The 23,753-nt window shown below is 36.4% G+C and overlaps 2 protein-coding genes and 1 long non-coding RNA gene across 4 annotated transcripts; all 3 read left to right on the top strand.

Moving 5' to 3' along the window:
- The first annotated feature begins 1,627 nt into the window (after positions 1 to 1,627).
- On the top strand, positions 1,628 to 8,059 carry LOC113333144 (FACT complex subunit SPT16-like). 2 transcript variants are annotated; one of them, XR_003351821.1, is made up of 3 exons: positions 1,628 to 1,748; positions 2,495 to 3,245; positions 6,491 to 7,318. XR_003351821.1 is itself a non-coding variant. In XM_026579650.1 (3 exons), exons 2-3 carry the CDS (start codon positions 6,093 to 6,095, stop codon positions 7,976 to 7,978), a joined length of 726 nt encoding a protein of 241 aa, XP_026435435.1. In that variant the 5' UTR covers positions 3,146 to 3,245; positions 6,064 to 6,092; the 3' UTR covers positions 7,979 to 8,059. The 2 variants fall into 2 exon arrangements, 1 of the variants encoding a protein (XP_026435435.1); XM_026579650.1 differs by lacking the exon at positions 1,628 to 1,748 and adding an exon at positions 7,976 to 8,059 and having other exon boundaries at positions 3,146 to 3,245; positions 6,064 to 6,815.
- A 68-nt stretch (positions 8,060 to 8,127) lies between these two features.
- LOC113332894 lies at positions 8,128 to 8,694 on the top strand. Its single transcript, XM_026579395.1, has 2 exons — positions 8,128 to 8,131; positions 8,249 to 8,694. The coding sequence occupies exons 1-2, from the start codon at positions 8,128 to 8,130 to the stop codon at positions 8,692 to 8,694; spliced, it is 450 nt and encodes a 149-aa protein (XP_026435180.1).
- Positions 8,695 to 15,911: 7,217 nt separating this feature from the next.
- Positions 15,912 to 18,247, top strand: LOC113333145. Its single transcript, XR_003351822.1, has 2 exons — positions 15,912 to 16,050; positions 16,796 to 18,247. It is a non-coding gene; the product is annotated as an uncharacterized LOC113333145 (long non-coding RNA).
- The last annotated feature ends 5,506 nt before the right edge of the window (positions 18,248 to 23,753 follow it).

Raw genomic sequence — 23,753 nt, forward strand, 5'->3', positions numbered from 1 at the left:
ATGTCTCCATCCACCACCTCCCATCAAAAAGGTGTCATCAGTTCTTCTTCCTGCCATTCTTGGCATTCCAAACATTACACCCTTTTTTTCTGGTGTCGACGTGTGTGTTTCACCTCTTCTAACAAACTCAAATGTGAGCTCATTCTTGACTCGACCCATTTTGTAACACTTCAAGTACTTTTTCACGGCACCTTCCAACTTTTCCCAGTGACTTTCTGTGTATTAGTGTGCCAGAACATCAAGAATATATGTCCATAAGAAGATTCTCCTATCTTTTGAAATGTGGCATCACTCAAAGTAAATTTACTCGCCTTCATTCTGGCAACCAGGCTATGTAATGCTGTGAAACCAGACCTATACAACTTCCTAATAGATTTTGGCACAACCTTACCTGCAAAATTTAATTGGTTTTATTTCAGTATAGCATTTATGAACTGCACATTCATCATCTCATAAACACAAACAATCAGTATTGGCCTTCTGTACTGCATATCCAAAGATCATTATCACATAAAGGAAAAATAGACACATAAACAAAGAAACTAATGAATTTAGAGTACATAAACACTACAATGTCTCAGTTTTTGAATTATGTACTGACAATTTATGTGCCAGAAACACAAACAATGATAAATAGACACATAAACAATGTTACCCATCCACTATTGGACTTATGTACTTCGAAAAAACAACCTAATTCAGAAAAAACCTCAGTATTTGATATATGTACTGGTTGTTCTATGTATCAGGAAAAAAAATAAAACACATTGCATATCGCTTTTGATTATTATTCTATAGTTTTTTAGTTATGTATTGCCTATTCTAAGTGCTAGTAACACAAAGTAGAAGTTGCATGTAAACTATGATGGGTATTCATCAATTTTTCATCAGTACCTCAAATATGTACTGGTGGATCTATGTCCCAGAAACACAAAAAACATACTAAAGTGTTAGAAATGGTACCTTTTTTCTGATTTGGTGCCTTTTTACTATGTTTTCTTCCTTTTCGGGTTAGTACATCTGGAGATTCATCGTCCGATGAACTTTTAGCAGCTTTTTTCTTTGATTTTGGTGTTACAACCTTTTTACATTTTTTCCTCGTTGATTTTCGTCTTGAAATTCTTGAATCGTCTTCTGATGACCTATGAGCAGTGCTATCATCCATTATTGTTTCTTCTTCTTGGATTGTTCTTTTGATTTTTCTTCTTATAACCATTATCAAAATCTAGGTTTTAGGGTTTTTCTCTGAATCAGAATTGTTGTTTTCAAACTAGCAAAATCTCTGAATGATTTTGGGTTTTGTTTTCTCTTTTGAGAATGAATTTTGAGATCTGTCTAATTCTCTCTCTAAAGTAACATTAAAATTCATTTAATGTTTTTCTGACCGTTTTAGCAGTTTTTATACGGGAAACAAAACCCTAAGAATGTGGTGCATTCTTCACACGTGTTTAGTTCTAGGATAAGCTGGTCATTTTGTAGTTTCAAATAATTATGGATCTAATGATAAGTCTAAAATCCGATTGGACCCTACTATAACTGACTTAATGGGCTTAGGACCAAAAAGCAAATTTTTCAAATTCATATACTAACATATAACCCGGTTGATGTAGATAAACCCCTAATTAGTGTTGGCTTGTTTTTTTTGTCGAAAGAGGTTGTGTTGAGAGCGAGGCCAGACACGTAAAATCAGATTTCTCATTTGATTAATGATTTATAAGATCAGCTTTCTCTTTTGACCAACGATTCAGGTATGTATCATATGAATCATGCAAGTGATTTTTATTTGTAAAATTCCAATTATGTCTAGTTTCCTTAACTTTTTCTTCAAAGTTTCTGTTTAATTTTGTGTTCTAGGGTTTCGAATTGTTGTTCGATAATCATCAGAGTGATCTCCTATTTCACTTGTATACTTGTATATATATATATATCTATATAGTTACATATATATGCCCTTATAGCTCCTTTTTCAGCTCATATATATATCTAGTGTTGATTGATGTCGATCTCTTCTGGAATTCACCCTTTTTAAATTTTGCTTTAATATATGTGTATGTGTGTGTGTATAATATAAATGTTTTCGGCTCAAGGTGTTAACAAGCTGAGATCACATCTGTGTGTTTGTATTGATTTTCTTATTAGTTTTTGTTGGTGTACCTCTTAACTTTGTAAGAATGTTTTGGTGCAAGCAACTACTCCCAGAATTTAGACACAACTTTTCACATTATTGTCTGCAAACACTAGTTTTTATTTTTTTTATCATGTCCCAAGTGTTGTCGTCAATAAGGCATTATGTCCTTGCATGTTTTTAACTCATCAAAAATCTAGAAAATGGCCTAGAGGATTGATCGTGGAATCAACTTGCATACCCTATTGGTGACCTCATTCTTTCCTATGATAGATAGAAGATATGATGTGTTTTGGAATTTATTCTTATCTGTTCTTTTAAAGTTCCAGCGGTTTTATACTAAGTCTTCTCTTTCTCTCTTGTTTCCAGACACAGATATTGCTCTACTTCACTTTTCAATGAAATTTCCTAGATGCCCAATTCGAACCAAATGTTTGACGCATGCCAGAAAGGAAGCCAAAGTTATGTATCCAAAATGCACAGGAGAGGATATCTACCGGTATGTGCAGGATGTTTCGCGCAGGGTTATTCAGGCAAGACTTGGTGACCAATTACAGAGAGGAGCTAAATGGAGATTGTTGTCTGAGGATCAGTGAGACAAACCGTGTAGTATCAAAAAACAATAAACTGCAGATGAATAAAAAAGCCAATTTTATGACTTTAACTGGCCTCAAAATCTTTCCCAGTGTAGGAGAACAAAGTGGAGAGACCACTGTTGGCACCCTTGAAGGACATTTGAATGGGTTCTCCTATTCAACCTCCAGTCCTAATTTCCATTTCCATTTTTTGTACAGGAATGTAAAGAACGCTTTCTTTCGATATGAAGACGAGAATATGCTGCCTCTTTTGCACTTCCACTTGCATCACCCCATCAAGGTGGGGGCTGAAAAGAGACAGAATGTCCAATTCCATCTGGTGCAGACTCCTGTTGGACATAAGAGATATTATAATGATTCAGATAAGATCGTTGGCCCTAATGGCCCTAACAAAGATTTAAAGAACTTTGTCCACAAAGTTCAAGCTAAATGGAGTCAATCTACCTGTATTCCATTATTGTTATCCATTTGCTGGTGTTGAGCTTCATAAGAAGGATGAATTTCAAGGAAATCTTCCCTCCAAGGTACCAACCATCTTTGCCTTGAATTTTTTTTCACTAGTTGGGCTTGTAGATGAACCTTTCGTTGTGGTCGACCTATGTGACATTGAGATTGTTAATCTGGCGAGGCTTAAACCTGGGGTAGTAGATATGACTATTGTTCTTCGGGACTTCAAACGTGATCCAGTTCGAATCAACTCAATTCCCTTAGACTCGCTCAATCTCATAAAATATCGCTTTAACTTCGTGAAGGTGAAGTATTTTGAGAATTGTAAGGATTTAAACTGGGATTCCATAGTGAAAGAGAGAGCAGATTCCCCGGGAAAGTTCTACACGAATAAGGGATGGTTTTCTTATGGCCTTGAGGATTTAGCTACTGCAAGCTTATACAAACCTTCAATAGTTTGCTCAGTTTCTACTCTTGGTATCCTGTACTCCATATCTTCATCATTTTCACTATCCGGTACCTCTTCATCACTGTCTTCGCCACCTTCAGATTCAGAATTCTTCTTCTTGATTCCAGTACGCTTGAGAAGGTTCAGGATCGCAGTTTATAGCATTGGTCTTGTAACCATGTTGCTGTCACCAAAGTGTATAATATAGAATGGTTTATGTCTCCATCCACCACCTCCCATCAAAAAGGTGTCATCAGTTCTTCTTCCTGCCATTATTGGCATTCCAAACATTACACCCTTTTTTTCTGGTGTCGACGTGTGTGTTTCACCTCTTCTAACAAACTCAAATGTGAGCTCATTCTTGACTCGACCCATTTTGTAACACTTCAAGTACTTTTTCACGGCACCTTCCAACTTTTCCCAATGACTTTCTGTGTATTAGTGTGCCAGAACATCAAGAATATCTGTCCATAAGAAGATTCTCCTATCTTTTGCAATGTGGCATCACTCAAAGTAAATTTACTCGCCTTCATTCTGGCAACCAGGCTATGTAATGTTGTGAAACCAGACCTATACAACTTCCTAATAGATTTTGACACAACCTTACATGCAAAATTTAATTGGTTTTATTTCAGTATAGCATTTATGAACTGCACATTCATCATCTCATAAACACAAACAATCAGTATTGGCCTTATGTACTGCATATCCAAAGATCATTATCACATAAAGGAAAAATAGACACATAAACAAAGAAACTAATGAATTTAGAGTACATAAACACTACAATGTCTCAGTTTTTGAATTATGTACTGACAATTTATGTGCCAGAAACACAAACAATGTTACCCATTCACTATTGGACTTATGTACTGCCAAAAAACAACCTAAATCAGAAAATACCTCAGTATTTCATATATGTAATGGTGGTTCTATGTATCAGAAAAAAAATAAAACACATTGCATATCGCTTTTGATTATTATTCTATAGTTTTTTAGTTATGTACTGCCAATTCTAAGTGCTAATAACACAAAGTAGAAGTTGCATGTAAACTATGATGGGTATTCATCAATTTTTCATCAGTACCTCAAATATGTATTGGTGGATCTATGTCCCAGAAACACAAAAAACATACTAAGGTGTTAGAAATGGTACCTTTTTTCTGATTTGGTGCCTTTTTACTCTGTTAGTCTGTTTTCTTCCTTTTCGGGTTAGTACATCTGGAGATTCATCGTCCGATGAACTTTTAGCATCTTTTTTCTTTGATTTTGGTGTTACAACCTTTATACTCTTTTTCCTCATTGATTTTCGTCTTGAAATTCTTGAATCGTCTTCTGATGACCTAGGAGCAGTGCTATCATCCATTATTGTTTCTTCTTCTTGGATTGTTCTTTTGATTTTTCTTCTTATAACCATTATCAAAACCTAGGTTTTAGGGTTTTTCTCTGAATCAGAATTGTTGTTTTCAAACTAGCAAAATCTCTGAATGATTTTGGGTTTTGTTTTCTCTTTTGAGAATGAATTTTGAGATCTGTCTGTGAATTCTCTCTCTAAAGTAACATTAAAATTCATTTAATGTTTTTCTGACCATTTTAGCAGTTTTTGTACGGGAAACAAAACCGTAAGAATGTGGTGCATTCTTCACACGTGTTTAGTTATAGGATAAGCTAGTCATTTTGTAGTTTCAAATAATTATGGACCTAATGATAAGTCTAAAATCCGGTTGGACAGTACTATAACTAACATAATGGGCTTAGTTTCCTTAACTTTTTCTTCAAAGTTTCTGTTTAATTTTGTGTTCTAGGGTTTCTAATTGTTGTTCGATAATCATCAAAGTGATCTCCTATTTCACTTGTATACTTGTATATATATATATAGTTACATATATATGCTCTTATAGCTCCTTTTTCAGCTCATAATTTGTGTACACGCATGATCCAGTGTTGATTGATGTCGATCTCTTCTGGAATTCACCCTTTTTAAATTTTGCTTTAATATATGTGTATGTGTGTGTATAATATAAATGTTTTCGGCTCAAGGTGTTAACAAGCTGAGATCACATCTGTGTGTTTGTATTGATTTTCTTATTAGTTTTTGTTGGTGTACCTCTTAACTTTATAAGAATGTTTTGGTGCAAGCAACTACTCCCAGAATTTAGACACAACTTTTCACATTATTGTCTGCAAACACTAGTTTTTATTTTTTTTATCATGTCCCAAGTGTTGTCGTCAATAAGGCATTATGTCCTTGCATGTTTTTAACTCATCAAAAATCTAGAAAATGGCCTAGAGGATTGATCGTGGAATCAACTTGCATACCCTATTGGTGACCTCATTCTTTCCTATGATAGATAGAAGATATGATGTGTTTTGGAATTCATTCTTATCTGTTCTTTTAAAGTTCCAGCGGTTTTATACCAAGTCTTCTCTTTCTCTCCTGTTTCCAGACACAGATATAGCTCTACTTCACTTTTCAATGAAATTTCCTAGATGCCCAATTCGAACCAAATGTTTGACGCAGGCCAGAAAGGAAGCCAAAGTAATGTATCCAAAATGCACTGGAGAGGATATCTACCGGTATGTGCAGGATGTTTCGCGCAGGGTTATTCAGGCAAGACTTGGTGTCCAATTACAGAGAGGAGCTAAATGGAGATTGTTGCCTGAGGATCAGTGTGAGACAAACCGTGTAGTATCAAAAAACAATAAACTGCAGATGAATAAAAAAGCCAAGTTTATGACTTTAACTGGCCTCAAAATCTTTCCCAGTGTAGGAGAACAAAGTGGAGAGACCACTATTGGCACCCTTGAAGGCCATTTGAATGGGTTCTCCTATTCAACCTCCAGTCCTAATTTCCATTTCCATTTTTTGTACAGGAATGTAAAGAACGCTTTCTTTCGATATGAAGACGAGAAGATGCTGCCTCTTTTGCACTTCCACTTGCATCACCCCATCAAGGTGGGGGCTGAAAAGAGACAGAATGTCCACTTCCATCTGGTGCAGATTCCTGTTGGACAGAAGAGATATTATAATGATTCAGATAAGATCGTTGGCCCTAATGGCCCTAACAAAGATTTAAAGAACTTTGTCCACAAAGTTCAAGCTAAATGGAGTCATCTACCTGTAGTCCATTATCGTTATCCATTTGCTGGTGTTGAGCTTCATAAGAAGGATGAATTTCAAGGAAATCTTCCCTCCAAGGTACCAACCATCTTTGCCTTGAATTTTTTTTTCACTAGTTGGGCTTGTAGATGAACCTTTCGTTGTGGTCGACCTATGTGACATTGAGATTGTTAATCTGGCGAGGCTTAAACCTGGGGTAGTAGATATGACTATTGTTCTTCGGGACTTCAAGCGTGATCCAGTTCGAATCAACTCAATTCCCTTGGACTCGCTCAATCTCATAAAAGATCGCTTTAACTTCGTGAAGGTGAAGTATTTTGAGAATTGTAAGGATTTAAACTGGGATTCCATTGTGAAAGAGAGAGCAGATTCCCCGGGAAAGTTCTACGCGAATAAGGGATGGTTTTCTTATGGCCTTGAGGATTTAGCTACTGCAAGCTTATACAAACACTACTATGCAGTACCCGAACTAAACTACTATGCACAACGTGGGGAATTTGACTATTGTTTTTGGTCTGCAGTATGTCCTCCTTGTGCGTAATCACGCATTAATATTCATTAATTATGATTGTCCAACGCATGTTCCCGATATGAATAGAATGCTGACTGTAACCTATATTACTGCAAATCTGCAATGCTGCGCAGAACTGAACTCTCAATTAGATATTAGCACAGATCAACCGGCTTATGTGCTAAGCAATCTTATGTTGCTTTCCCCTAGATCGCACCAGATTTTGGAAGCCTCTTTCCGACCTTATTGCCTTTTGCTTAAACCTTCCAAAATATTCCATGTCACAATTTTTATTTAATAAGTCTTGTGCCCGTGTTGGAACAAAAATTAAGAATCCTATTGTTGGGGCTTAAAACAGATGGGTTTTTTGGGGCTTTTTGGAGTCATGAAATAACAACCCATAGGACTCTTATCTATATTTTTCTCTAGTGTCTAATCTACCCTTCATTTGATTAGTGCTAATTAAATTGATTAAGCTGACTAATCAGTCTTAGTGAATCGATTAAACTAATCAAAACACTAATCATTTGAAAATCAAAACTTGATTTTATTGAGTCTTAAAGAAGGAAAAATGTTGATTTTGGAAAAAAAAATTGACAAATTTTGAAGACAAATGACGAAACCCTTCATCACAAAACTCAAGATAACCTGATAATCAACTCCCGGCATCAATTTTATCAGTTCAAATCCGTCGAAAATCTGAGATTTTTTTTGGAATTTTTTGCAGTAACGGCTGGTTACGCATTATGGAATTGATGAATGAACGTCGCGAACTGAGTGCTTTTATGGACCCTGAGTTGCTCACTCCTACCTAACAGGAGTTACTTAAAGAACATATTCAAATTGGTCGAGTTTGGAATGTTACTCAGTCATCTGAGTATGAGTATGAGATTCATTCACCTAGGTTATCTTTATTCCCTAAAACAAGTTCTTCTGCAGTATAGCATACATGTAACATTGAATCGTTTTTAATTTGTTTCTTTTCTGTATTTGTTTGCAGTATTGCATATAGGTACTGCTTTTAAGTTATTTGTGATGAAAAGCTTTCTGCACATCTGCAGGTCTCATACTGTTGATCTGCTGAGCAAGACTTGCACCTGCCAAAGATGGTGTGTTTATGGTTTTCCATGCTCTCATGCTACATCAGCTATTTCTGCCAAGGATGATAGATACGTAGATTATATCCAAGACTACTTCAAAGTTACGAATTTTCAGCAGCTGTATTCAATTGCTATCAGACCAATCCCTAACTACAACAGGCCAGAGCAGTATCTACCAGAGGATACTATCTTTCCACCCCATCCACGAGTTCCACCAGGTAGGCCAAAGGGAAATCGTATCAAGAATGCATGGGAGAAAGCTAGGAAGTACGTCCGTTGTTCAAACTGCAAGAAGAAAACTCATCACAACAAGGCAACATGCACTGTCATTCCTTCGTACCATTGAGTTTTAGGTTTTCTGTTCTCCCTGATTAGTTCTATTGGTCACAATGCAGATTCTGTTCGCGCATCATTTCAAACTTTTGTTAGCTTTTTTTAGAGTACGGCAATTATGTATTGTTTGATATCTCTCTGGAACAGGGTACTTTGTGCTCATTTAAAACTCGTTAATCATATAGCATTATCCACTTTCAGTATTATTGGATTTTCAGTTTGCTTTCTAAGTTTGTTTTAAGAGTGCAGGAGTTATGTACTCTAAGTTGTTATCTAGTCTGTAATGAACAACTATCTGGATAATTTTTTTTCCAGGTGAATGCACTCTGAAAAAATGTTACAATATGTCACACCTATACACTGCATAAATATTAAAACTATGTCTTCCAGGTCATCATGGTTGTTCAGGATTTTTTGAGTACAACTATTATGTACTCTGTGTTCTTCCAGGTACATTATGGTTGTTCAGGGTTTTTTGAGTACAACTATTATGTACTCTGTGTTCTTCCAGGTGACAGAAAATGTCATATAAGACACACAAAACACAGAGACCAGCTATGAGATTCATAGTCTTTCCCATCATGATTAACAAATTTAGAGAGTCATATTATTCAATTGAATCTCATAGATGATCTATGTTACATAAGACACACCAAAACACTTCATACTATGGACTTTTACCATCCAACATATCAACATTTTTATAAAGCGAAACAACTGTACATAGATTAAAGACAAACACCATAGTTTCGAGAACAGTTGTTATCAAAATAAGTAAGAACGATTAGTAAACTTTGATAGTGTCTAAAAAAAACTAGTAAACTCTGAATATGTTCTCTAGGATAACTTCTACTATGCAGTCCTAATTCATATAAGTATTGTCTTAAAAACCTTTTGGAGCATTAATATTCCATCTATCCTCGGGAGGAGATGTTGCTGAGAGTATGTCGCATGCTAAAGAGATCCTCTTCTTATGCATTAATTTTGTCCTTTAGTTCTTCTGGGTCTCCCAAGCTCATTCCCACTCCATCACTGACTTCCTCCTTTGCAACTTTATTCATGATGTGCATGATATATATTACACAATCTGGATAGTCTCCCTGTTGAGGTGTTGGGTAACTGATCATCTTTACTTTGTGTACAAGTGGAAGGCGGAGGCAGGACAAGCATTCATTAACTGCTAACAAGCAGTATTCTGCCATAAGATTAGCATTATCGAGACACTGGTCTTTGGATGCGACTTCCCAAGTGTTGTAGTGGAAGAATTCTCCTTTCTCGTATTCATACACAAGAAGCGTCCAATGCACGTTTTGATGTGACATTGGAATAATAATCTTCCTGGTTCCTTCCTCCATACGACTGATGGGTAAAAAGACAGCATTGTTTGCTGCTACTTGATGCACTGGGTCACTTAAAAAAAACTGAAAAAGGATTTAAAAAAAAATCAGTGTAGTAAATATGTACTGAAAATTATAGTGTAAAACACATATATGAAAGCAAAATATTTGTTACAACATTAAAAGAAAAAATTGTTTCTTTTAGTTTCGGAGATATGTTATTCAAATTCTCAACATATAAAACAAAATAAGCATGAAGTCGGATTCAATGTAAAACAGTATGAGAGATATACACTGCATTTTACAAAGACATGATGCATGTAGTTTATCGAGATAAATTGGAAAACACACCCAGCCAGTTGGATCAATGTGGAGTACTGAAATGTACTTTCTCTGTCCATTCACCGGTTGCTCATCATGATATGCTTTTTCAGTTGGTATTGCCAGTAATTTATAAGATCTCCCTCTAAAACCCTGTTATGTAGCAGATCTTCAAGTGTCTCTGCAGATAATATGTGATGACCAACCACAGTAGGAGCTTTCCAAGCATTGGAGCTTCAAATTCAAATAATCCAAATCATTTATAAGTTTGATTGTAAACGAAGTACATAAAGTTTTTTTAAAATGAAAGGGACCTATCCAAGAGAGACTCACATTGAGGTTTCTTTGTCAAAAAAATGAGAGAAAAGCGCTCTTTGTTGTGGACTCATATCCTTATAGAACGGAGATTTCCTTAGCTTCAACAAATTGCGTGCAGACTTCACTTTTTTAGGCTGTTCTTGAAGATTTGGACCACCTTTAGCTTTTCTCTTTCTCACATTCTCGTCATCCTTTTTCTGAACTTTCTCTGTTGGGAAATCTTGTTCAACTGGGGTTTCAGTTATGGACTTTGTTTTTGGCCTTTTAGTTCCAGGCAGTCCTTTGCCACTCGCGAACTCAGGATCAACTCTTTTCTGCGGGTGGCTCCGAGTTACTGGCTTCTGAGAGGTAAATGTTATTTTTGGAGTAAGTTTATTCTCCTTGCCTGAGATAGTCGGCTTTTTCTTCTCCTTGTCCATGACTGACTTAGTCGCCTTCTCTATTGGTTTGACTTCATTACCCTTTGTAGCCTGCCTATCTTCGAGTCTCTTGGAAAGTGTTACGTCATCTTCCTCTGATGTTTGACTTACCCCAGGTTCGGTATCCTTCAATATAGCATAAACTTAAAAAAAAACAAATGAGAGACTATAAAAGCAAAAAAAATGAACAGAATAGAACATACGTATCGTCGGATTCTTTTCGGTACATAACTTATGTACTCTTAGTTTCAGTGAGTACATAACATATGTACTTTTGGGTTTTCCCATGTTACTGAACATATTTGATGTTACTTTTCACTTTTTTGCTAATTATAATTACCTTTTGTAGCTCAGAAAGAAGTTGGAGAGTCTCAGCATATGCATTAGATTTTTCGACGCTCCTATTCTTCTTTAATCGAGCTTCCTATGCCTTTTCAGCATCTAAAAGTGGAGACTTATGTTTGAGAATCGGCAGCATTAGTATGTTAAAAGCATCATCAAAAACAAAACATAAATTCATTAAAGAAGTAGATTTATGTACGTACAAGACTCTCTAATTCTTTGTAGCTCTCTCCTTCAGCAGGTTGTTGCTTTCTGTCATTCTTAATTTTCTGCTTCCATTCTACTTCATTGAATGGAATGGGATCCCAAGGTTTCCTTGTTTCCTGCATTTGATACAAATCAGACTATAAACTATTTGACTAAAAATTGATATACGTACTACTGGTTCTATGTATCATAAGGATATATGTACTAGGTTTTATAACATGTTCATACTTCTTGTTGAGGTTGCTGAAGATCAGCCTTCAAACGAGCTTGTACGGCTGCAACTAAAACAATTGCAGAGGCTTTATTAAGTGTAGGTGCAGTATTGATTTGAGCTTCTCAGCCGAGGGATCCATTTGAGTTTGATCTGATGCTCCTCTAGAAACTGGAGCTCCATTATGCATAGGCGCAGCTGCAAGATTAATTGCAGGCTGCTGCACCTCTTCTCCATTTTGATCATCTGTTTCTAAACCTAAGTCAAAAGTTGGTCGTGAAACTTGTGATGGATGATCCAGGTCTTTAATAAAATACTTATCAAAGATTTGAGAAGATTCCATTTTTTCCAAGCTTGGTAAACTACCAGTCGACGGGTACTCCAGATTAAGACTTCCTAAGGATGAATAAGGATCTCTCATAATTTCAGCTTGTAGATATTTTGAGTACTCATCGGTATAAATACCCTTGCCATGGATGGCCAGGTCAATCTGTTTCTCCATCGGCATGGTATGCAGTTCTTTGAGACTCGGCAGCTCACAAACCATGGGCATAAACTGCATATTCGACAACATTTCTTCTAGAGATGCACCCTACATAACAATGCCAAACGTATTATTTTATAGGATAAAAAATTATAAATGGACCTAACTAGTGTTACGTTCAATTTTCTCACCTGTCTCTCTCCAAAAGAACCAATTTCCGCTTCAATATTACCCAGAACTTGTGTAGTTGTTGTTTGTTGGAGTTCGGCTGTTTCAGCCTGTTTTTCAACATATACTGATATGTTTTGTTCAGTATTGCAGATATGTACTTGTATGCATTTTCAATATAGTGGATATGTACTGACAATTTTTGTTTTTTACAAATAAAACTAATACTAGAAGGATTATAACTTACATGTGATAGTTGTGGCATGCTCTTTTCCTCTTGCAGCACTTTCACCTTTCGCTCCAAATCAGATCGAGCCCAAATTTTAATAGGTGAAACCTCAAGATCGAATTGTGTGGGATTTTCTTCAGAGCTCCCCATAACAGGCATGGTTGGAGTAGCATTTCCCTGTTCATTCGAATTTTCTTGCGTATCAACTGGATTTTCCTTTCAGCCTCTGTTACCAAGGGAGTAGTTGCTGACGGAACGGTGTCATCTAAATTATCTTGGACTTCTTCAGAGCTACTGCTAGATTCTTCTTCTCCCGAGTTTAGTTGTGGAGGTGGGTAAGCTCTGTGATATATATCATTCAAAAGCTCTTATAGTATACATACACCAATGGGGAGGTCGTCATCTTTCCTGCTCTGTAACTCGCCCCATTTTTCTGCAATTGTCAGCCTCAAATCTTCATGCTTTACTTCCAAATCCTCAAAATTTTCTTGCCAATCTACTTTCAATGGTACGTCTTCAACTGGAAGCCTTTGAGCAATTTCATTCAACATTTCTTTTTTATACATAGTATATTCATCCTTAAATTCTTTAGAGAACTGGAAAAGTACATATAACACACACATATAACCAGTTTTTGTATCAGTATAACATATATGTACTCAAATAAATAGTACATATAACACACACACAATCATTTTGGTCAATCGGAAAACTGCTTTTCTGATAGTGTCCTACCTAAAACAAATCATTTAATGTATGAAAACATAAATAATTATACTTTAATTCACCATCTTTAATCAGTTTTTGAGATGTGTACTGGTGCATCATTGTTTCCTAAACCAAAACTACAGGAAGCATAATGAAATAAAACTTATACTAGTAATATGTATTGTTTTTCTTAGGGACTTACTGTGTATTGCGAAGCCTCCATATCCTTTAGAAACTCAACATATATTTCTTTGATGTTCCACCTTGCCGCTCTTGGAAGGTATCGATCATATGGTAACGCCAGTGGTTTCACCAAGTGAGTATGCTCCGCATACAACAACTGTGACAAAATAACATCAGTAGAAGCAAATACAGAATCTTAAATGACAGTACAGTAAATATGTACTTGGGAAAAAAAAAGCTTGTACTAGACAATCATACCAGCAAATAGACGATACAACCAGTGATGTCCTCGGGAGTGTTGTAATTCTGATTGATTTTCTTCTCTAAGAAACTATGTGTCAGGTCAGGTCAAGATACATTCTTTGACTTCTCGAGATCATCAACTAAACCAAAGTACTTTTGTTTGAGTTTATGAGTATCTTTTGTTGTAAAAAAAAAGTAATACACATAAACATGCATAGTAGCTTGACCATATCTTTAATAGTTTGCTCAGTTTATACTCTTGGTATCTTGTATTCCATTTCTTTATCATCTTCATTATCCGGTACTTCTTCATCACTGTCTTCGCCACCTTCAGATTCAGAATTCTTCTTCTTGATTCCAGTACGCTTGAGAAGGTTCAGGATCGCAGTTTATAGCATTGGTCTTGTAACCATGTTGCTGTCACCAAAGTGTCTAATATAGAATGGTTTATGTCTCCATCCACCACCTCCCATCAAAAAGGTGTCATCAGTTCTTCTTCCTGCCATTATTGGCATTCCAAACATTACACCCTTTTTTCTGGTGTCGACGTGTGTGTTTCACCTCTTCTAACAAACTCAAATGTGAGCTCATTCTTGACTCGACCCATTTTGTAACACTTCAAGTACTTTTTCACGGCACCTTCCAACTTTTCCCAGTGACTTTCTGTGTATTAGTGTGCCAGAACATCAAGAATATTTGTCCATAAGAAGATTCTCCTATCTTTTGCAATGTGGCATCACTCAAAGTAAATTTACTCGCCTTCATTCTGGCAACCAGGCTATGTAATGCTGTGAAACCAGACCTATACAACTTCCTAATAGATTTCGGCACAACCTTACCTGCAAAATTTAATTGGTTTTATTTCAGTATAGCATTTATGAACTGCACATTCATCATCTCATAAACACAAACAATCAGTATTGGCCTTATGTACTGCATATCCAAAGATCATTATCACATAAAGTAAAAATAGACACATAAACAAAGAAACTAATGAATTTAGAGTACATAAACACTACAATGTCTCAGTTTTTGAATTATGTACTGACAATTTATGTGCCAGAAACACAAACAATGATAAATAGACACATAAACAATGTTACCCATCCACTATTGGACTTATGTACTTCGAAAAAACAACCTAATTCAGAAAAAACCTCAGTATTTGATATATGTACTGGTTGTTCTATGTATCAGAAAAAAAAATAAAACACATTGCATATCGCTTTTGATTATTATTCTATAGTTTTTTAGTTATGTATTGCCAATTCTAAGTGCTAGTAACACAAAGTAGAAGTTGCATGTAAACTATGATGGGTATTCATCAATTTTTCATCAGTACCTCAAATATGTACTGGTGGATCTATGTCCCAGAAACACAAAAAACATACTAAAGTGTTAGAAATGGTACCTTTTTTCTGATTTGGTGCCTTTTTACTATGTTTTCTTCCTTTTCGGGTTAGTACATCTGGAGATTCATCGTCCGATGAACTTTTAGCAGCTTTTTTCTTTGATTTTGGTGTTACAACCTTTTTACATTTTTTCCTCGTTGATTTTCGTCTTGAAATTCTTGAATCGTCTTCTGATGACCTAGGAGCAGTGCTATCATCCATTATTGTTTCTTCTTCTTGGATTGTTCTTTTGATTTTTCTTCTTATAACCATTATCAAAATCTAGGTTTTAGGGTTTTTCTCTGAATCAGAATTGTTGTTTTCAAACTAGCAAAATCTCTGAATGATTTTGGGTTTTGTTTTCTCTTTTGAGAATGAATTTTGAGATCTGTCTGTGAATTCTCTCTCTAAAGTAACATTAAAATTCATTTAATGTTTTTCTGACCGTTTTAGCAGTTTTTATACGGGAAACAAAACCCTAAGAATGTGGTGCATTCTTCACACGTGTTTAGTTCTAGGATAAGCTGGTCATTTTGTAGTTTCAAATAATTATGGATCTAATGATAAGTCTAAAATCCGATTGGACCCTACTATAACTAACTTAATGGGCTTAAGACCAAACAGCAAATTTTTCAAATTCATATACTAACATATAACCCGGTTGATGTAGATAAACCCCTAATTAGTGTTGGCTTGTTTTTTTGGTCGAAAGAGGTTGTGTTGAGAGCGAGGCGAGACACGTAAAATCAGATTTCTCGTTTGATTAATGATTTATAAGATCAGCTTTCTCTTTTGACCAACGATTCAGGTATGTATCATATGAATCCTGCAAGTGATTTTTATTTATAAAATTCCAATTATGTCTAGTTTCCTTAACTTTTTCTTCAAAGTTTCTGTTTAATTTTGTGTTCTAGGGTTTCGAATTGTTGTTCGATAATCATCAGAGTGATCTCCTATTTCACTTGTATACTTGTATATATATATATATATCTATATAGTTACATATATATGCCCTTATAGCTCCTTTTTCAGCTCATATATATATCTAGTGTTGATTGATGTCGATCTCTTCTGGAATTCACCCTTTTTAAATTTTGCTTTAATATATGTGTATGTGTGTGTGTATAATATAAATGTTTTCGGCTCAAGGTGTTAACAAGCTGAGATCACATCTGTGTGTTTGTATTGATTTTCTTATTAGTTTTTGTTGGTGTACCTCTTAACTTTGTAAGAATGTTTTGGTGCAAGCAACTACTCCCAGAATTTAGACACAACTTTTCACATTATTGTCTGCAAACACTAGTTTTTATTTTTTTTATCATGTCCCTGTTGTCGTCAATAAGGCATTATGTCCTTGCATGTTTTTAACTCATCAAAAATCTAGAAAATGGCCTAGAGGATTGATCGTGGAATCAACTTGCATACCCTATTGGTGACCTCATTCTTTCCTATGATAGATAGAAGATATGATGTGTTTTGGAATTTATTCTTATCTGTTCTTTTAAAGTTCCAGCGGTTTTATACTAAGTCTTCTCTTTCTCTCTTGTTTCCAGACACAGATATAGCTCTACTTCACTTTTCAATGAAATTTCCTAGATGCCCAATTCGAACCAAATGTTTGACGCATGCCAGAAAGGAAGCCAAAGTTATGTATCCAAAATGCACAGGAGAGGATATCTACCGGTATGTGCAGGATGTTTCGCGCAGGGTTATTCAGGCAAGACTTGGTGACCAATTACAGAGAGGACCTAAATGGAGATTGTTGCCTGAGGATCAGTGAGACAAACCGTGTAGTATCAAAAAACAATAAACTGCAGATGAATAAAAAAGCCAATTTTATGACTTTAACTGGCCTCAAAATCTTTCCCAGTGTAGGAGAACAAAGTGGAGAGACCACTGTTGGCAACCTTGAAGGCAATTTGAATGGGTTCTCCTATTCAACCTCCAGTCCTAATTTCCATTTCCATTTTTTGTACAGGAATGTAAAGAACGCTTTCTTTCGATATGAAGACGAGAATATGCTGCCTCTTTTGCACTTCCACTTGCATCACCCCATCAAGGTGGGGGCTGAAAAGAGACAGAATGTCCAATTCCATCTGGTGCAGACTCCTGTTGGACATAAGAGATATTATAATGATTCAGATAAGATCGTTGGCCCTAATGGCCCTAACAAAGATTTAAAGAACTTTGTCCACAAAGTTCAAGCTATATGGAGTCAATCTACCTGTATTCCATTATTGTTATCCATTTGCTGGTGTTGAGCTTCATAAGAAGGATGAATTTCAAGGAAATCTTCCCTCCAAGGTACCAACCATCTTTGCCTTGAATTTTTTTTCACTAGTTGGGCTTGTAGATGAACCTTTCGTTGTGGTCGACCTATGTGACATTGAGATTGTTAATCTGGCGAGGCTTAAACCTGGGGTAGTAGATATGACTATTGTTCTTCGGGACTTCAAACGTGATCCAGTTCGAATCAACTCAATTCCCTTAGACTCGCTCAATCTCATAAAAGATCGCTTTAACTTCGTGAAGGTGAAGTATTTTGAGAATTGTAAGGATTTAAACTGGGATTCCATAGTGAAAGAGAGAGCAGATTCCCCGGGAAAGTTCTACACGAATAAGGGATGGTTTTCTTATGGCCTTGAGGATTTAGCTACTGCAAGCTTATACAAACACTACTATGCACTACCCGAAGTAAACTACTATGCACAACGTGGGGAATTAGAGTATGAGTGAATCAGAGGATGAAGGTGAAGAAGTGACACATTGGAGAAGCGAGAGGAGCCATGAATCAGGTGTATAAGAGTAGAGCAGGAGAAGTTCAAGTTTACGCAACGAACTAGTATTTTTAATCTAAATCGTTGTTGCTTTTCTCAATGATATAAGCATATTTGCAGGGGAGTGTGCCCTTCTTGAATCTAATTATGTCATTATTAGAACAACGATTCTAGAGGAACCGTATAGGTTTGGATATATTATTGAAGATATGTTTTTGGTCTGCAGTATGTCCTCCTTGTGCGTTATCATGCATTAATATTCATTAATTATGATTGTCCAACGCATGTTCCCGATATGAATAGAATGCTGACTGTAACCTATATTACTGCAAATCTGCCATGCTGCGCAGAACTGAACTCCCAATTAGATATTAGCACAGATCAACCAGCTTATGTGCAAAGCAATCTTATGTTGCTTTCCCCCAGATCGCACCAGATTTTGGAAGCCTCTTTCCGACCTTATTGCCTTTTACTTAAACCTTCCAAAATATTCCATGTCACAATTTTTATTTAATAAGTCTTGTGCTCGTGTTGGAACAAAAATTAAGAATCCTATTGTTGGGCTTAAAACAGATGGGTTTTTGGGGGCTTTTTGGAGTCATGAAATAACAACCCATTGGACTCTTATCTATATTTTTCTCTAGTGTCTAATCTACCCTTCATTTGATTAGTGCTAATTAAATTGATTAAGCTAACTAATCAGTCTTAGTGAATCGATTAGACTAATCAAAATACTAATCATTTGAAAATCAAAACTTGATTTTATTGAGTTTTAAAGAAGGAAAAATGTTGATTTTGGAAAAAAAAATTGACAAATTTTGAAGACAAATGACGAAACCCTTCATCACAAAACTCAAGATAACCTTATAATCAACTCCCGACATCAATTTTATCAGTTCAAATGCGTCGAAAATCTGAGATTTTTTTTTGGAATTTTTTGCAGTAACGGCTGGGTAAACTTGTCGACCTGGCTGAAACACCACAAAACGGTTAGGATATTAAGAATTCCAAGCCGTAAATAACTAAAACGTCTGGGATATTAGGAACTCCCAGCCGTGATTTAAAATATCGGACGGGACATTACGAACTTCTGGCCGTAATTCTTCCATGAATTACCTGAGTCTGCAAAACGGTTGGGTATACAAACTTTCCCGGCCGTAATTAGATTTGAAAGTTGAAATTTTTTTGGATTCAACATGAATTCTTAATACAATTGAAAATTACTGATACTTTCATTAACTAGACCACAATAAAACTCATTACATGCTTAATATATCCCCATTACAAAGTTGGTTTTAGTAACATCCATTCCGATGTATCAAGAAATCTTGATGATGGTCATTTGATCTTCGAAGTTGAAATTATAACCTTTCCATTTTCTCCATTCCTTGTTAGCTTGAGCTACGACTTCTTCATCGGTCTCACCTCTAAGTCGAAGTTGCTTGCACATACGAAGTAAAGTCATATACTCTTCCATTTTTTGCGTATGCTTGAGAATCGAAGATACAATTCAATCCCATCGCGGTTGTTAGGGTTACCTGTTTCACTACAAAAAATTTCAAAAATCGTCTTCTAATAAGATTGACTTGGTACACCACCATTCCTTCGTTCTTCTCCCTTCTACAAAATTTTGATAAAGAGATAAGTCTTCGTCCAAATTAAAGTCGGGTTTATCCTTTGAGTACATTGCATTGAGTTATTAGGAGTTTTATTAGAGCTTGTAGGTGTGATTTTGATTTGGAATGGGTGGTTATATGGAGAACAAGTTATTTCAAGTTTAAATAGGTGGTTGAACAACTAGAACCTTCTATAGATTAGTCTTCAAACGGATCTATTTTTCAAAAATTCAAAAAACTAGCCGATTTGAAGTGGTACAAGTGAAATTATAGCGAATTACGGTTGGGAAATGCTAGGTATACCAAGCCGTAATTCTGTATGCCTTGCACAGTTGGTGGTCTGTCAGAGTTACGGTTGGGATTCCCGGCCGAAATTTCGATTTTTTAATTTTAGGCAGAATAACGGCTGGGATTCCTGTCCGTGAACAACATTACGGCTTGGATATGTAGCCGTTTCTAGAAGCCTTTTTTTGTTGGGTTTATCAGAGTACTAAACGGCTAGGAATGTCCCAACCGTAACCAACTACGGATGGGTTTCCTAACCGTGCAGAGTTTAACGGCAGGGAATTGTCTTGGTCGACCAAGACGTAAATATATTTACGGATATGATTCCTTACCGTGATTCCAAAACGGCTTGGATATCTAGACGTAAACATAAGTCATTGTAGTTCAGGGAATTCAGACCAAAAAACGGCTAGGTGTTTCCTAACCGTGAACCTCCTACGGGCTGGTTTCCTAACCGTTTTGAGTTTCACGTCTGGGAGTTCCTAACCGTCGTTCTTTTTACGGCTATGAAAGATTGTTTTTCAAGATTTATAAGCATTTTCGGCTAGGTTTTGTGAAGCATCGACCTAGCCGAAAATGCCTGAAAAAACCAAGATGTTGTTTTTTTCCTCATTTTTCTTAGATTAAACACATTGAAAGACTAAAATCAATTCATAAATGCAAAGTTATAAAAATCCATCCATCTCAATCCTTAACCAAACAACGAAAAATATTAAAATGTCAATGGCTAACAAAATATCCATGAAGTAAAATACTAAAAAACGAGTAGATTGATATTCACTTGAGTCCTCCCCCGTGGACTCGTTCAGAAACTCATCCAAATCGTCAACTGGTGCCGGTTCAACAACTCTCGCCTTTTTACATCCTTTTCCTTTGGCACCTTGAGGTGGAGTCTTTTTACCTCCACCACGTCCACCTCGAGCACTTGTTCCACCTCGACCTTTGAAAAGGCGAGGGTACCCAAATATACCTCAAGCTAAAACTTTTCCTACCTATAAGTCCTTTCCTCCGAAAGTGATTGTCTATGGATACGAGATCGAGACAATACAACTAATCGGTTCACACTCTGTGTGATTGTCTATGGATACGGGATCGAGACAATACGACGACAAAGTATGTTACTTGATAAAAAGGTTCGGACTTAACCAACCACAATAGGATTAACTTATCAAGTAATAGGATATTAACGTTTGTGTGATTTACTTTTATTATAATAAAACAATTATAATGCGGAAAATAAAAGTAAATGACACAGCAATATTTTGTTAATGAGGAAACCGCAAATGCAGAAAAACCCCGGGACCTAGTCTAGAATTGAATACTCTCAGGATTAAGCCGCTATACAAAATGACACTTACTTCGTATAGTTGAGACCAAGTACCTAACTCTATAGTATACCTAGTTCCGTCTGTATTCCCACGCCTCAAACACGTACTTAGAACAATCCCTTTGGTTCGTATTCCAAACAGTAAAGGAACAAGAAATCTGTCTGGTAACAACTCTCTTCAAACAAGTGATATGAGTTGAAAAAAGGCTCTTCCGTTTATCTCAACATAAACTCCTTTGTCAGGTCTAGATCTATCTTATGTTTTAATCACCCGAAGGCAATCAATTAAGATTAAGCCAACAACACCTTTAATCCACAAAGGAACCGTGTTGATGTCGATCTGCTAAAATCAACCAATCTAATCTACCACAAGGATAAACCGATTATCAATTGGATCCTCTTTTCCCAAACAAGTATTGTGCACACCAAAGATTATAAATCCAAGTCATATCTTCTTCGTCTTCAAATCTTCTTTAATCTTCAATAAAAACCTGCACACAATAACTTGAATCTCTTGTGATCAACCAGGCACAGAACGGAGTCTGTTAACAATGGATTATCACAAGATCGTCTTTAGATCTAACAACAGTCTAAAGATCCTGTCGAAACTCTCTACTAGTTTGAGTGAATCTTATATCAGAAGAGAAGATTCTCAAGCATAAACAAACTAAGTGCAAACAGATTTCAACCCCCATTAGTCAATCAAATCAAATCGAAAACAAAGATAAACCGCAATTATCTAGTTTCCCACCAACGGGTGGCGCTAGAGCTTCTCAAACCCAAAGAAGACTTTAAAACAAGCGGTCGTAAGAGATTTTCACCTAATTAGATTACTCTCCTCTCCGATAGGCAGCTACACCAGTAACAATGACAAAAGAGGAAGTCAAATTGTTACGAAGGATTAGTTTGCTAAGAATGCAAACTTCGGTATTTATAGACAAGGAAGTTTGGACACCAAGGAATTTCCAAAACCGAAAATATTCTCAAGATATTCATAAATGCACAGATTCGGTTTTCATAATTCCTGGAAATGCTCTGTCCAAAAATATAATCAAAATCTCTTGGAAAATATAATTAGTGAATGCACATTACCATTTCCATAAATTTCCATCCAAGATAAATTAATCACCTTAATTAAAAGATTCTTAACTTATATGTTTTGATCCTTGGATTCACTTCCATTTAGCCTTCAAGGGATATCTTTGAACAATAATAGCAACTAGGCACTCAACACGTGTTCAAAGTTTGTCGACATCTTTACTTTGTAAGTTATCTTTCACACTTACAATCTTGAAACCGATTTGCCACACTTCCAAACAAGTTTAGAATTGGTTCATCTGACTTTCAAGAACTATGTGATTGATCAAACCAAACATTCAATCACACTCATGGGTTTGCGGTACTACCAAAACAAGTTTCGGTTCTACCTCCATGTGAGTACTAAGCATAGTCACACTAGCTTACCAAAGATATGGTTGACTAGGTACTAGGATCAGTTCCCCACATATATATGGTATCTAACTCATATGTGTTGCACCCCTTCACAGGATCGGTTCCCCTTTCTTCTGTAAATTTGTTGCACCCCATACAAGGATCGGTTCCCCTATTTGCACTGCACCCCTTAGTAGGATCGGTTCCCTTCACCCCTTACAAGGATCGGTTCCCCTTACACATTTGGCAGTTGCATAACCGATACATACTAAGGTGATTACTTAAGATTGGTTTTACTAATAAAAGTTCTACCAATACAAAAGTCAGGACTTTGTGAACAGTTCTACCAATAACACAACAAGTTGTGAACGGTTCTACTTTATCACACATATTGGTTGTTCATAAGATATGCAATGAATAACAAAACCAATAACTCCTGGCCATTTCCTTTTCGGTTCACAAAACAATTCTATGAACTTACTTCCTTAGAACACATGCAAGCATTGTTCCCTAGGATGAAATCCTCACCTTATACCTGGTGGACCCGGGAAAGCGTATAAAATTGAAGTGAAATAAACGGGCCTACAGTAATACCGCAAGTGCACGGTCGTCAGTTGTAGCTCGTGCAAGTACGGGTCGATCCACAGAGACTGGGGGTGTTTGGAGTTTCTAGCTATTTGTGCTCTAAATTGCTATTGGGCTTCTAATTGTGATTTGGGCTTAGTGGGTTTTTGTAACAATGAAATGGTTTTGGGCTCAGTGGGCTTTTGGTCTTTTGATGTGAACTGGGCTTGGTAACAGTGAATTGGGCCTTAGGTTTTTGGAATGAACTGAGCCTTGGGCTCAGTTGGCTGGGCCTTTAGATTAGCTAGGCTTCTGAGCTATGAACTAGGCTTTAGGCCTTAACCTGGACTTTGAACCTGGGCTTTTAGCCTTTGGTTCTAAGCTAACTGTTTGGAGCAGCAGCAGACAAGGCTGGGCTGGAGAAGAAGCAGCAGCAGCAGTGGTGGCTTCAGCAGCAGCAGAAGCAGTGCACAGCAGCAGCAAAAGCAGTAGCAAGTAGAAGCAGCTGGGG

Source organism: Papaver somniferum, unplaced genomic scaffold (assembly GCF_003573695.1).
Source record: "Papaver somniferum cultivar HN1 unplaced genomic scaffold, ASM357369v1 unplaced-scaffold_132, whole genome shotgun sequence".
Taxonomy (NCBI): domain Eukaryota; kingdom Viridiplantae; phylum Streptophyta; class Magnoliopsida; order Ranunculales; family Papaveraceae; genus Papaver; species Papaver somniferum.

What these genes read in the sequence shown, in the direction of transcription:
- LOC113333144 (XM_026579650.1), top strand. Translation starts at nt 6,093, where the DNA reads ATGAAATTTCCTAGATGCCCAATTCGAACCAAATGTTTGACGCAGGCC.